This window comes from Juglans microcarpa x Juglans regia, chromosome 1D (assembly GCF_004785595.1).
Source record: "Juglans microcarpa x Juglans regia isolate MS1-56 chromosome 1D, Jm3101_v1.0, whole genome shotgun sequence".
Classification (NCBI taxonomy): Eukaryota; Viridiplantae; Streptophyta; class Magnoliopsida; order Fagales; family Juglandaceae; genus Juglans; species Juglans microcarpa x Juglans regia.
In genome coordinates, this window is record NC_054594.1 from 48870426 (window position 1) to 48885859 (window position 15434).

The following is a 15434-nucleotide window of genomic DNA, read 5'->3' on the forward strand; positions in this document are numbered from 1 at the left end:
TCCATTTTACAAAATGCACTAAAATGAAAGGAGAAAATGTGATTTACAAAATCCAATCGAAGAAGAAAATATTCTTGGCAACCACAACAACAGTTAGCAGCAGAAGATACAGACAAATGCACTAAAATCGAAAGAGCTTCTTCACTATTATCACCAAATGTGCACTCATACGGATTTTGATTTACAGAGAATCTGATAGGGAATGAAAAGTAAAATGAGGTCAACCAAGTTTAAAAAAAGGATTTGCTATGATAACGTTGTGATGTAGGAAAGGATATGGTGAAAATTTTCATCATAAGATACAAAGGTCGATGAAGCAGATGCAAAATAGTTGTACTTGTTTAACAATATTAAAAAAAACCAGTGGCAAGGGTCACGGAGTCCAGGGCTTCCATGGTCGAGGGTCACGGAGAAGAAGTCGTTTGGAACTTTGGAGTGAGCAGTGAGAGAGAAAAAAAAAAAAAAAAAACAGCAGTGATTATGAAACACAAAATGCATGATTTTTTTTTCTCGATTGACTCGAACTTATTATGTGGATGACTTACGTGTATATATTTTATTGGTGAAGGTTAACCTCAACAAAACAGCAAATCCGCTCCAAAGCGGAACTGCATAATAAATTATGAGAAATCTTTCAAAAAGAAAACAAAGGTTGTTTTTGACCCACCGCGTCAACTGTATCGCAGGAGGGGTTAGCTTGGCCGGATAGGTCATATCAGAGGGCGGACTGTGTTTGGTATATTGGCGGAAAAAGGCAGCTGAAAAGGTAGGCAAAAGTGAACAAAGAAGGTAGGAACAAAAAAAACACATCAAATCAAACACTTTTTTAACCCCCCTCAACCCTTTTGAATCTCTCTCCTCTTTCAGAGACTCTCGTGCATGTGCTTGATGAATAGTTTGTGTGGGAGGAAGGAATAAAACCTTTCGATGGACGAGGCCCCCACATTCTCCAACAAGATTCAACAACATATGCTTTCAGAGACTCCAATATGATGATGAATGGTATGTGTGTGGGAGAGGTTGTGGGGTACTTCTCTCCTGTCACTCTCAACCTTTACAAATTCAATTAGGTTCTTCAACTCGTCCGGCTCCAAACCATGGCAGCTCCAACTCGGTTGATTTTGACAGCTCTTGCATTTCCATGTCAAAAGCTCTCAGCTTTATTTGCTTCACAAGCAACGAATCCGAGTCAAGTTGTCCTGACCCATTACCGAGTCAACTCATTCATGTCAGCTCAGCTGATTCTCGCACCACGCTCCAAGAGAAACGATCAAATTACATGAAAGCGCAGATAATGACGCTGACTGTCATTGTTGCCCCACTCAAACTATGAAGTGGACGCAGCATATATGATATCTCTCTTTCTCTCAGAGAAAAGCATATGACGATGATGATGATCTGTGTCATAATACTCGAGTCCAAGAAATAGAAGAAAAAATGTATATATATCCGTGATGTAAAGAATCTATTCTCACCGCCTGTTTCTTCCCAGGTAGGACCCATCCTCGTCCTCACCAGGCCCCCACCTCACACCACCACAGCTCTCTCTTCCGTCGCTCTGCCAATAAATAAATTGAGAACCCCTACTAGAAACATAAATTTATGCCCCAAAACTTTAAAAAGTACATTTTTTTCGCTTTTATACAGCGTTGTGTGGAGTTAATAAACTACAAAACATATATATATATATATAATATAGATATATAAGTGTTTTATATCTTCGCCGGAGATGCCTACGCCGGTTAATATTGCCAGGCAATGCTTAACGCCAGAGGCAGCCCATGCGCTCGACGAGGCGGTAGCAGTCGCGCGCAGGCGTGGACACGGCCAAACGACGTCGCTTCACGCTGTGTCTGCCCTCCTTTCCCTCCCCTCGTCCACTCTACGCGATGCCTGCGCGCGTGCGCGTAGCTCCGCTTACTCGCCCCGCCTCCAATTCAAGGCTCTGGAGCTGTGCCTGAGCGTCTCACTCGACCGAGTACCCTCGACCCAACTTGCCGACGACCCGCCTGTGTCGAACTCGCTCATGGCCGCGATAAAGCGCTCCCAAGCCAACCAAAGAAGACAACCCGAGAATTTCCATCTCTACCATCAGATTCCGCAGCAGTCTTCGATTTCCTGCGTGAAAGTGGAGCTCCAGCATTTGCTTCTTTCGATTCTCGATGACCCGGTAGTGAGCCGGGTTTTCGGTGAAGCGGGCTTTCGGAGCTCCGAAATCAAGCTCGCCATCGTTCGACCACTCCCTAACGTCCTCAGATACTCGCGCTCCAGAGGTCCACCTTTGTTTCTCTGCAATTTGAGCGAGTATTCGGACCCGGGGCGTCACGGCTTCACTTTTCCTTTCTCGGTTTTCCCCGGGTTTTGCGGCGGAGACGAGAATTGTAGACGGATTGCGGAGGTTATGGACAGGAATAAGGGAAGGAATCCTCTGCTTGTGGGTGTATGTGCTTACAGTGCACTCCAAAGCTTCACAGAAGCAATAGAGAAAAGAAAGGACAGCGTTTTGCCAGTGGAACTCTCTGGGTTGAATACAATTTGCATTGAAAACGATGTCTCAGAGTTCGTTACCGAGAATTTTGATAAAGGGTCTCTGAGTTTGAAGTTTGAGGAGGTGAGTTCGAAGGTGAAGCAGAGTTTGGGACCTGGGTTGGTGGTGAATTTCGGAGACTTGAACGCATTTGTAGGTGGTGACGATGGCGCGGGTGAAGCAGCAGGCTATGTCGTTGACCAACTCACTAGGTTATTGGAGTTTCATGCAGGGAGAGTGTGGTTGATTGGTGCCGCCGCGAGTGACGAGTCGTATAGGAAGTTTTTGCGTAAATTTCCATCAGTCGAGAAGGACTGGGACTTGCAGCTTCTGCCCATCACTTCTCTCAGGCCGTCTTCCATGTCTGAATCATACCCCAAATCCAGGTAAAGTGCCTGGTTTAATTTAGTATCGGCAGGGTGCTTCTACTCTTCTAGTTTTGCGTTGTATTATTATACTAGAGTTCTTTTATTTTTTATTTTTGTGGTTACATGAATGTGAGCGTAATGTCTTTGTTTGCGTCTGAAATTAATATCGTATTTATCTTGGTGGTAGTACAATACTAAACTTAGAATTGTTATTCTGAAGGACCACGGGTACTATTTCATCGAACTTCTAAATACAGAACATATTTGATTACTTCTTATAATTAGTAATCGTCACCTTTCCTGCTGTCGCTCGTAATTCCTGACATTTTCTTTTTCATAATCACAATCTTCGGAGGAACGGGGTTACATGCCACATAGTTGAATTAGCGAATGTCGTGCTATATGTTGCAGTTTCTTTTTTTCCATTTTTCCTTTTTTATTTTTTTATTGTTTTTTTAAATAGAGAATTATCCTTATCACGCATGTGTAAAAAATTTTTGGGTTTTTTTCACGAAAAATTCTATTCCTAAACCTCATACACCACACACTATTTTTTTTATGATTTTTTTAATTTTATTCTCTTATTAAATGTGTGGTATATGAATTATAAGTAAAATAATTCAATTATTTTAAGAATAATAAAACCAAAAAAAACTTTAAAAAAATTATAGCGTGTGGTGTATGGGCTTATGAATAGCAATGCTCTTTTTTCACTCGTGTCTGCACATGAATTTTGGTTTATTAGGTTAGTAGTAAGTATCGGATTATCTTATCTATCTTGTTTTGGATTATGGGATCCTGTTTTCTACATCATTTAGAGTTGGTTACCCGGCTATGTAGTTTATCAAGGATGCACGGGTTAGGGTATTTTACATTAAGAACGGTGAATTCTGGGATTTTAAGGGTATTCAAAGCTAAGTTGAGCTTGGGTTTAATTTCTTTCTCCAGTTAGCGTTCATATTCAGTGTGGCATGTATATGAAGCGGTCCAAGATTGCTGGCCCGAAATCATGCATGAGCAGCAGTAGTTTATATGTTAGGGTATTGGTTGGTCGTGTCCCTGAAAGGATCGACCTGGTTAATTCATAAGTAGATGTAGATTGATGCCATAATCATAATTTATCAATTCCCATGGCTCTCTCTCTCGCCTGGTTTTTTTGTGCCATTTAGTGTTGTTGATGAAATACTTTAATATTTTGGGTTTACAAGCTTCTTGAGATGGAGGCCTAAGGTAATTCCTACCGAGAAATGTTTTAGCCACAAAGAGATCTCATAAACTGACGTGGCTTGATGTGGTACGTTGGATTGTAAAGCTACTTTTATTGTAAAGTAAATTTAATGTATCATATGAAGCCATGTCCGTTTGTTTGTTTATTTTTGTGGAATCTTTATGTAGCTGTAGCACTTTTCATTCCTATATAATGTATAGCTGGCCCTTCTCTTGGCTGCAGACCCATGACCATATCCCCAACTTAACCCAATCCGAGCATGAAGTTTGCTATCTAAGATTGTAAAATATCTGTTAAGGCTGTTTGCTTACTTGCTCATACCCCACCATGCATGCTCAATCAAGAAAAGTTGACCACGGTAGCAACTGGCAAGGGGCTTAGCAACTTGTTAGGACTATGTTCAGTTTTGGATTTGAGGAATATGCAAGTGTTTGGACCATCCATCTGTGCTCTCCCTTCCCTTAAAATTTGACTCAGATTCCTATGTGCCCATAGATTTAATAGCAATGTGGTTTTGATATCCATACAGCTTGCTGGGGTCATTTATTCCATTTGGTGGGTTCTTTTCAACACCTTCTGACTCAAAGGTTCCATTGAGTAGCTCATATCGATGTGTTCCCCACAGTCTTCAGTGCAATGAAAAATGTAAGCCGGAAGTAATTGCCGTTTCAAAGGGATGTTGCACTACTTCAGTTGCAGATCACTACAAATCTAGCTCGCCATCTTGGTTGCAGATGACTGAACTTGGCTCTAACATGGGACTGGATATGAAGGTGTGTATTCCTTTCGCATAATTCTTCAAAAACCAGTTAAGATTCACCTTATAATGACTTTAATCTCTTCTCCTGTGAAGTGGTGTCTGCTGGGGTGGAACCAAGGCTTCTTTTTCTCTCCCTCTCTTCGGCAGGGGATTTGGGACTAGGGTTTAATTGGTGATATGTACAATATGCCTCTGCAATTAGGACATTTCATAAAATTATTGTAACTTGACTTCTTATGTTGCCGTGCCCCTCCTAGTAGTTCATGCAGATGCCCATTCACTGATATAAGATGTCATCTTGTTACCACGTGAACCTTTTCAATAGGTCGATTAGTGCAAAGGAAATTATGATTTCCCAAAAATAGTTTCAAGTATCCTATAGAAGTACGTTATGGGATGAGACTTATGTTGTTAAAAACGGGGTGACCATCCAAGATGACATATTTGATGGGAGTCATAAACTTATGCAGTGCTATGCTCTTTGTATAATGCTTATAGTCCACTATCTATTTTGCTTTGATTCCATAACCAGGTCATGCTCTTTCAGTTGTGTGAATAACGAAAGCTTCACTTAAAGTTTAAGAATATTCTACATAATTGTGTAAAAGCTGGTTTATTATCTCTTCAGTGCAGATCAAAGATGATGGAGCGGTATTGAATGCCAAAGTCATCGGAGTGCAGAAGAAAGGGGACAATATATGCCAGCATCTCCAACACACACAACTATTCCCTGAAGCAAACAAGTTTCCTACTGTCTTGGGCTTTCGATTTGTTGAAGACAAGAAGGAAAACACTGATAATCACAGTAGCAATAATACTGATGCAGCTTCAAATGAAACAAACTGCGTGAAAGTGGATTCATGCATGTCCATGGATGTACTAAAGATTGCTACATTACAATCAAGCAATCCTTTCCCTGTGGTTAGCAAGGCTAAGAATGAGCGTTTGCTATGGGAACAATGCAAACCACCTTCAAAAACTGAAGATCTTGAGTCAGGTGGTCTCTATTCTCTTCCTTACAGTTTATCCAATTCAAGTGTGGGTGATGGTAGTCGAACCTCTCCCACATCTGCAACTTCTGTCACAACCGATTTAGGACTGGGAATATGCTTTTCTCCCATTAATAATAAGCCAAAGAAATGTATACAGAAAAATGTAATAAATCTTTCACGGGACATCTCAGGGAACATCTCTAATCATCCCACTCAATCTTCCTGCTTCTCAAGTCCTGACTATGGTGGGCAGTTTGACCCAAGAGATCTCAAGACGCTATTAAGAGCATTGACTGAGAGGATCGGCTGGCAAGATGAAGCCATAGCCTGCTGCCGAGCAATTACTGAAAAACGGCATAGAGAAAGTCTGAGGACGAATATATGGCTCCATTTTATTGGACCTGACAGATTTGGTAAGAAGAAAATTGCTCTTGCCCTTGCTGAGATATTTTATGGAGGCCGGGAACAATTTATTTGTGTCGATCTGAGTCCCCTTGATGGGATAATCTATACAAACACAAACCTTGATTGCCAAGAAATGAATGGTCATGATATAAAATTCAGGGGGAAGACTCTTCTTGACTATCTTGCGGGGGAGTTACGCAAGAAACCCTTGTCTTTAGTCTTCCTTGAAAATGTAGATAAAGCTGATGTGATGGCTAGGAATAGTTTGTCTCAGGCCATTCGGTCTGGTAAACTTTCGGACTCACATGGAAGAGAAATCAGCATTAATAATGCGATATTTGTGACAACTTCAACATCCTCAAAGGGAACGAGTCTTGGCAGAATCAGGAAAAAACCCTCAAACTTCTCTGAGGAAAGAATTTTGGGTGCAAAATGCTGGCCGATGCAGATAAGAATTGAACAAACCTTTGTAGATACCACAAAAAACCAAAACATGAATGCATTGGATACAGTGAGAAAAGAAGTATCCAATCCAATCTTTGTGAACAAAAGGAAGCTTATTATTGGCAATGAATCTCTGGAGCAGTCAGAAATCTCAGAAATGGCCAAACGGGTGCACAAGGGATCAAGTAGGTACCTAGATTTGAACCTTCCAGCTGAAGAGTATGAAGCTTGTGATTCTGATGAGTGGAACTCGGAGGATTCCATCCTTGAGAACTCCAATGCTTGGTTACAAGATTTTTGTGATCAGGTGGATGAAACCGTGGTTTTCAAGCCATTTGATTTTGTTGCACTTACCGAGAAAGTATCTAGGGAGATAAAGAAGTGCTTCTCCAAGATTGTTGGCTCTGACTCTTTGCTAGAGGTTGACTCTAAAGTCATGGATCAATTGCTTGCAGCTGCATACATATCAGATGGGAGCAGTGTGGTGGAGTATTGGGTGGAACGAGTCCTCAGCAGGGCATTTGCAGAAGTTCCCAAAAGATACAGCCTCACAGCTCATTCTGTTGTGAAACTAGCTTCTTGTGAGGGCCTTTGTTTTGAGGAGCTAGCACTTGGAGTTTGCCTTCCGCCAAGAATTATTCTTAATTGATGTATCACAAAAAGCTTATTAGTGTAAGTAGACGTATAGGTATAACCATTTAGCATCTAGTAGCCTTTGTTTAGCCTGTCAATCCCATAATTTTGTTGGGTCCTTTTCTTATGTTTCTTTTTTCCAGGTTATGGTTGTGTGTGATATGTAATCTGAGGCTCGTGCCGTTGGGGTTATATTATATGTACTAAATTCAGTTGTCTGGTTTCCTCTGTGCTAAATTTTGATCCTCAATTTGGGTTTCTAAGTTTCACAATGGTTTGGGAAATATTAATGTTTGAACCTGACTGAGCCTCCTCGAAGCCACCGATGCCGGTGTTGGTGGGGGTAAATCCTTGATCACTGACCTGAAATCCAGGTTGATCCCCCTGTAAATTGTTTGTATTTAAGAAAAATGGCTTCCTTCTTTGTAGTCCTCGCTCCGTTGAAGAGATCTTCAAGGACTACAGCGCTCGCCGTTCTGCCCTTATTTGTGCCCTAATCCCTGGTCCCTACCTACCTACCTCCCTCCCTCACTCTGTGTGTGTGTGTGTGTGTAAATCCTTCTGTGTTTTTCGCTGATACATTCATCATCTGTTTGTTTATATGAAAGGTGAATTCATTTGACGTTTATTTTTTGTTTTCTTTCATGTGCTCTCCCAGATGAGGATCAATTCTTTTCGCACTGCAATCCAGGTCTGTACATTTTCACTTTTTTTAACCTTCTGTTTGGGTGCCCAGAAAATGTGGAGAATGAATGGTTAGAAATTCTTAAACTTCTTTTTTTGGAGTGTTGTTTTTATTTAGCAAAGAGGAAAAGATTACTTACAAGTGAGAGTAGTAATCAAAATGGGTTAGAGTTGAGTGGAAAGTTGAATAGCCTAGAATTTTGATCGTTGCTGTTTTTTGCTTCCCACTTTTTCTCACGAACAAAACAGTGCATTAGCGGTAATTCCAGGGCTTTTTAGTTTGAATTTTAGTTTAGTTTTTTTATTTGTGCCACTCGGTCTGCATTTAGGTTGCTTTACGAAATTAGTTCTTCTTTTTTCTTTTTATCTCAATTGCAATTTATATTAGATTCAGAGAAGGAGAATTTGTGTTTGTACGGACATCCAAATGAGACGTGGGAGGTGACTCTGTCAGCAGAGGAAGTTCTGCCTGAGCTTCCAGAGCCAGCTCTGGGCATCATTTTTGCAAGAGATGGAATGATTCGTACAGATTGGCTTTCATTGGTTCATGGCCCTTGCATAATGATTGTTGATTGCTCTACGAGGCTTTCTACTTTGGTGCTCGTCTTAATCACAATGAGAGGTACATACTTCTTGCTTGCCTCAATTTCCAGTCAATATGTCCTGAGATCTGCATCTTGTTTCTCAATGCTTTTAGTATCAATGTTAAAAGTTAAGTCTCCTTAAAGGTTCGTTTAATGATGATTCAAGTGTGAAACTTATAAACTGTATTAACAATGTTAAAGTCCTTGCAGTTTGTATTGGTACCTAGGTAAGCATTTTGCAGAGCTTCAGTTCCCCTATATCTTGAAAGCAAGAGCACACCCAATGTGCCGCCTACGTATGTGCCAATAATTGTATCTCCATATTGTCCAAGCATCTTCTTTTCAAATCTTGCATTTTCTTTTACCGCAAAGCATTAAACATAGAGGCACATAGACACACAGTCACAACTGGCTAAGGTACATGTGCAGTGCTAATCAGATGTGTTAATAACTGAAGGAAGATGCAAATGTCTTTGGAAGTCATTTGGCCAAAAGGTAAGATATGTCATGTGTTAGAGGTAGGCATTTTGAGTCCCCTTGCACTTACACTTGTAAGAGTTAAGAACTCTTCTGTTTAGCCATATTACTATCCATATTATCAAGGGATGTGTCATGTACTACATATGTAATCATGGACTAACTAAAGGGTTAGCCAGTTAAATGGTTCATATATGCAGTGCATCCAAAATCTGTGGACCCTGATGTAGAAACATTAGACTTTGGATCATGCTAAGGAGCCATCCCATCTGACAACCAAATTTGACTACTTTCAATAATAATAAATAAATAAATAATCATTTTTTTTCAGTTTTATTTATTCTCCTGAATTTTCTTAAATGAAAAGTCAAATGGGGTTCTAAGTGGCATTTTCCTTCAAACTTCTACCCAAAATCTTCTGTTTTTAGTGCTAAATTTTTATTGAATGAAAAGGTAATAACATTGGCATGTATATGCACTTTATTAAGTTTATTTAAAGATTTGGCTAAAGCAATGATTTTGGGAAGCTGCAGGTGCAAGGCTCATTCTGCCAGAAGCACATTAGTGCGATGCACTTCTAATAGAAGAAGCTGGCGTCATGTTCTTGATATCCTTAAGTTCCGTTGGACATTGCATGCAACAACATGAGTACCATATCGTCCGTACCGAATGGTTGATATCATATGACATTGCTTTTATGTGGAATCAATGCATGCAATCATGCATTTGGAATGAACGCCTTGTCTGTCCAATCCACCTTTATTTTTAGAAGCACAAGTTTAGATACCTTCCTCCCTACCTATTTTCTATGTTTCCACTCTGTTTTCTCCCCCTTAATTTAATTTATTTTTTTTATCTTTTAGTATCACTAAGTTGGATGGTATGGGAAGCCACCACGGCTAGCAGTTATTGGTTTTGATATATAATGTCTTTCTATTTTGAAGCCTATTTGTTTTGTACATCATGCTTCTTTGTTTTCAATGATATGTCCTGGGGACTATGCCTTTTACTCAACAGAAAACGCCTACTTAGCCTGATAAATGATCTGCCCATTGTCTTCGAAGTTGTAACTGGAAGGAAGCCAACCAAAGACAAGCACAGTGTGGATAGTGGAACCAAATCCAGGAATAGCGCAAAGGTAAAAAAATTTCTCTCTTATATCTGTCAGATGAGCACAGTGAAATCCTTTGTAGGAGCTGTGGGGGGTAGTTATAATGCTGAAGAGTTTTGGATTGGTTGTAACATCTGCAAGAGGTGGTTCCATTGGAAGTGCGTGAAGATAACCCCAGCCCGGGCCGTAAAAGTATCAAGCAGTACAGATGCCCTTCTTGAAGCACCTAGAGTGGCAGACAGTAGTATCCAATGTAAAGCTTTTTGAGAGGTGAACCTCATTGTTTTGGTTGCAGATACTGTTGTAATGATGTGATAATGTTTATCCATAGGAAGTAATCTTTGGCCTCGGTTGAAAATCGAGTGGTCACTTTTCCTTATATTTATCTACATGTCGAATGAAAGTTCAATAGCACAATGCTCATTGCTAAAGCCGTCCTGTGCCTTAATTCTAAATGACGCATTATTGTAACAGTTTAGTCATGTTTTCTAGGTATGTGGAAGTGGAAATTGGAATTGTGGATAAATATCCAGGAGCATACAGTGATTGGTGATGAGTTTGGGATCCCTTCATCCTATTGTAGATCAAAGGCCTATTTGATTTTACAGAAGCTATCAATCCATCTCATTTCAACATCATTTAAATACGAATATATTTTAATTTTTAAGTTTTCATCTAATTATTACAATTTTCTTAAACTTCTAAACAAAATATAAAAAATAATTCAACTTATTTGAATCTCAAAATAAAAATTATATTAAAAAAGTATATTCTAACAATATTTTAATTTTATAATATTTTTATTCAACTTTTTCTCTCTTATTTTTCAAACTCTATAAAGCATCTTAACTCAAAAAAATTCACTACTATTAACAAATTATCTCTTATAATATTTTTATTTAATTCTTTCTCTTATTTTTCAAATTCTATAAAACATGTTAACTCAAATAATTTTATTATTATTTATAAATTATTTTACTATTATTTATATATATATATATTTTTTTTATCTCATTTGTATAATTAAACTAGTCCAAACTTATCGTTGTGTTATTATCTGTGTCTGTATGGAGGCTGCAAGTTTTTAAAGTATCGAGATTGATTGAAGGGTTGTACTGTTGTTGTACCATATGGTTGAGCAATATTTCTTTTTCTACCTGCAATTCAAAGTAGATGTACATTAATGTTGTGTGAAAAGGAATATAAAGATTACTTCCATTTTCTCCATCAATATAACGTAAGAGTAATGATATATATACAATAAATTATATAATATATTATATAATAATATTATAAAATAGGAGTATATTTATAAAATTATATTATTTTTATAAAATATTTTATAAAAATACATTTTATTTAAAATATTATTATATAATATATTGTATAAAATATTATTTATAAATCATTTTCCATAACGCAAATGGGTGAGGGAGGGGACCGAGCCTCGTGGCTCGTACTCGCCATTTGCCTGTACTGGCCACAGAAAATATTAGGTGACATCTGTCAACAACCCAAATGAACATACATTTTCCTGTAAGGTAAGGTACACCCACTCTTCGACTTCTCTGCCGACATCTCTAGTAGCTCAGACAAACACGGGGTTTTTTGCGCGCACATGTTAATTCACATTCTTGCTTGTGGTGTAGACTGACGTCATGCACTTTTCTTAGCCCAAATTCTCAGTCCGGATTCCCAATAATTTTCATCGCTTTCTTTTAGATATAAAATAAATAATAATTTTTTTTATTAATTTAAATTTTTAAGATAAATAATAATTTTATATAATATCATAATAGAAATATTAAATTTAAATTTTAACTCTATACTCTATCTCATTTAATTAAATATTTCACGTATTAGATTATCTATTAACGAAGAGTCTAACCCACACTTAATGGAGAGTGTTAAAATATAAAATAAATAATAAAATATACATCTTTTCATTAATTTAAACTTTTAGAACAAGGGATAATTTTACATTTCTCACATTTATAAATAAATAAATAAGAAAATTTTACAGTTTCTATTTATCATCCTTACACTACATAGTACACATAGTTTTACTTTTATTTTTTTCTCTTATTAAATATGTTATGTATGGATGATGAGTAAAATAATTTAATTCGTTTAGAAAGAATAAAATTAAAATTTTTAGTAAATAAAAATAAAAAAATAGTATAGTATGCGATGGTGTGTGGAAATGATCAAAGCTACTCCACCATCATCATGAAACTATACCTCCACCATGGCAGTGGACCGGACGTAACGTACGTTGTCATGGCCATTGAGGTGAAGCTCCAGTGGTTGCCGTTTATTATTAAAAGAATATATATATATATATATCTTTTTTTTTTATGAAAATTTTATATTTATATATTAATTTTTTAAAAAAATAAAACTTAAGCATCCTAAAATTACAAATATCATTTACCTTTATCTAATCCATCTTCACTAACTTTTTTTTTATTTTGATCCAAGAGACTAATTAAAATAACTTTAAAAAAAATTAAAAAAAGGAAGCAACTTTAGGACTGCTAAATAAAATGTAAGGAAGAAAATGAAGAGAGAGAGAGGGAGAATAGGAGAAATTAGTAATTAAAACAATACTTTAATTTTAAATAAATTATATAAAAATAAATTTATAAATTGATATTATTTGATTATATATGTCAGATTATAAATTTATTTTTATTATAAAATAAATTTCATAAAATAACATCGATTTATAAATTTATTTTATATAATTTTTTTAAGTCTGCAACAGTTTTCTTAAATTAAACAGGAATTGTAACTTGTTATCGTTAGAAATAGTCACGTAAAGATCAATCATGACTCGTTTTAGTGGAAGCTGATTGATAATTACTGAAGTCCAAGTACTTTATTCTATATTATATATATATATATATATTTATATTTATGAGTTTTATTATTCATCTTTACACATTATATATCATATTTTTTTTAATTTTATTCTTCTTAAATTAATTAATTTTCTTACTTTTTAAGAAAGAGGGCGTGGTACGAATCGATTAAAGTAGTATTGACAAAATGAGTAGAGTACTACTTTTACGGGGCAAGTGGGATTTAGATAAAAATTAAAATAGGCAACGACAAATTAAATGATCATATGTGATCAGCGGATACGTAGGTTGTCTTGATCTTGGATTTTGTTTTGGTCATGATGATCACCAAGCAGCATATTATATAGGTTTTTTTCACACATCTTCGTCAACTGTCTACAACCACCACCACCACCACCAGTACCATGCCTCCTTCTGGAATAAAATTTGAATACATGCATGAGCTAGATTGATATTAAACAACCATTAATTCCAAGGCTATAAAATTCAATCCACCTAAACCGCCCTTACGTCATCATGTATTTTCAAATGGTTACGATTAAATATTAGTATAATTAATACATGATGAGTAGGTGATCAGAATTTATAACTTTCCTAATTTATATATAAAACAATGACTACGTATTGATTAGAAAAAAAAAAAAAACAATGACTACGTACTACGAGCTATATATATTGAATTTAATATCTTATATAAAGGTCATTAACAAATGAGTACTTATAAACATGTGATTTTTTTAGGAGATAAAATTATTTTTTTGACAAGATCTTTAATATATAGTTCATGATTATTTGACTTTAAAGATGATTGGTGTATTAAAAAATGGAGCAAAAATAAAGAAGAATCAAAGCAACAAAGATAGACGTGTGATTGTAATTTTAATTATAATATGATCATTAATTTCTCATCATGTGTTAGTGCTGGCCCCCAATAAGCATGAATGAGTTGGATTACATAGATCAACATAAATCGTTGTGAGTGATCACTCACATAAATCGATCATGACTCACTAATCATGCCTACACATGATGTTGGTGGCATGCATGGATATTGCCTCAATCATATACTTCATATTATAATGATGATCATGTTACTTAGTACTTTTTTTTTTTTTTTCCCTAAAAGAGGAAAACGTATGCATCTCTAAATTAATTAAGGTAATTCGTCGATTAATCGCTAATAAACCAGCTCATGATCTAATCCAATGGCAGTACATATTTTATCTCGTAGGAAATTATATCCCTATATATCCCACCAACCAGTCAAGGTTGCAATATTGTAAATCAGAAAAAATTATCCATTATTGGCAAATGTAGAACCTCATTCAATTCTCTCTCCTTTGCTTTAAATTCATGATGTCTTCATCAGATATAGTTTGGGTCCTTCAAAATTATTACAAACCACAAAACTTCTTCTTCCAGAACTATATATATATCTTCTGCATTGTTTGGTTGGCTGAAAAAATTAAATTAAAATTATATCCAAGTTTTTTCCTTTTCTTTTGCAATATTTTCTGAATTTTATTTTTGATAGTGATAGGGTTACTATCTTATTACTACTCATAGTTCATTTCAAGTTTTTTATTTTTTTATCATTTTCTTTTAGTATTTTTTTAAAATCCTTAACCATTAAGAAAAAATTTAAAAAATATATAATTTTACTAATAATCACTTACTTAACTATTGAGTAAAATTAAAAATTAAAAAAAAAATCAAATATAAAATGAATAGTAAGAAAGTAATAATCTATCATTTTCCATTTTAGTTCAATATACAGTTTTTTTATTGTTTTTTCAACTGGAGCATCAAACTGAACTGGACAAAACACTGACTGGCCTCGTTTGTTTTCAGGAAACATCTCATCTCACTTCATCATTACAACTTTCTCAAATCTCCACACAAAATAAAATAAACAATTCAACTTTTTCAAATCTCAAAACAAAATTAATATTAAAAAATATATTCTAACAATATTTTATTCAACTTTTTAACTTTAATCTCATCTCATCTCATCTCATCTCATCTCTGAAAACAAACGAGGCCTAATTTGCTGGAAGTGGATTATTCTCGATGGTCATGTACAGTGACGGATCAGTTCAGGAAACCGATACTTCCGAAACCAAAAGTCGGTTCGGGTAATCGGTTATTCGGAAACTCTTATTTTTGGAAGTATGTTGATGGGGTCGGATTGGGTGAACAGTGCTAACCTGTACTATAGCAGTACTAGTTCAACCTCATTTTAAATGGTATAAGTCACGGGGAATATCATTTAACACATTTTACAATATATTACACAATACATATTATAAAATAAAGATATTTTGATAAAATAATATTATTTTTACAAATTAATTTAT

At 35.9% G+C, this 15434-nt stretch overlaps 1 protein-coding gene and 1 pseudogene across 1 annotated transcript; both read left to right on the forward strand.

Annotated features, from left to right (window-relative positions):
- Positions 1-1488: 1488 nt before the first annotated feature.
- LOC121255804 (protein SMAX1-LIKE 6) lies at positions 1489-7580 on the forward strand. Its single transcript, XM_041156334.1, has 3 exons — positions 1489-2913; positions 4653-4896; positions 5517-7580. The coding sequence occupies exons 1-3, from the start codon at positions 1730-1732 to the stop codon at positions 7371-7373; spliced, it is 3285 nt and encodes a 1094-aa protein (XP_041012268.1). The 5' UTR covers positions 1489-1729; the 3' UTR covers positions 7374-7580.
- A 102-nt stretch (positions 7581-7682) lies between these two features.
- Positions 7683-10434, forward strand: LOC121248496 (annotated as a pseudogene).
- Positions 10435-15434: the final 5000 nt, after the last annotated feature.

Bases quoted from the DNA above. Each gene is read 5' to 3' on its own strand.
- LOC121255804 (XM_041156334.1), top strand. From the start codon at position 1,730: ATGCCTACGCCGGTTAATATTGCCAGGCAATGCTTAACGCCAGAGGCA. The intron at 2,914-4,652 runs GTAAAGTGCCTG...ATATCCATACAG, and splicing joins GAATCATACCCCAAATCCAG to CTTGCTGGGGTCATTTATTC. The intron at 4,897-5,516 runs GTGTGTATTCCT...TCTTCAGTGCAG, and splicing joins ACATGGGACTGGATATGAAG to ATCAAAGATGATGGAGCGGT.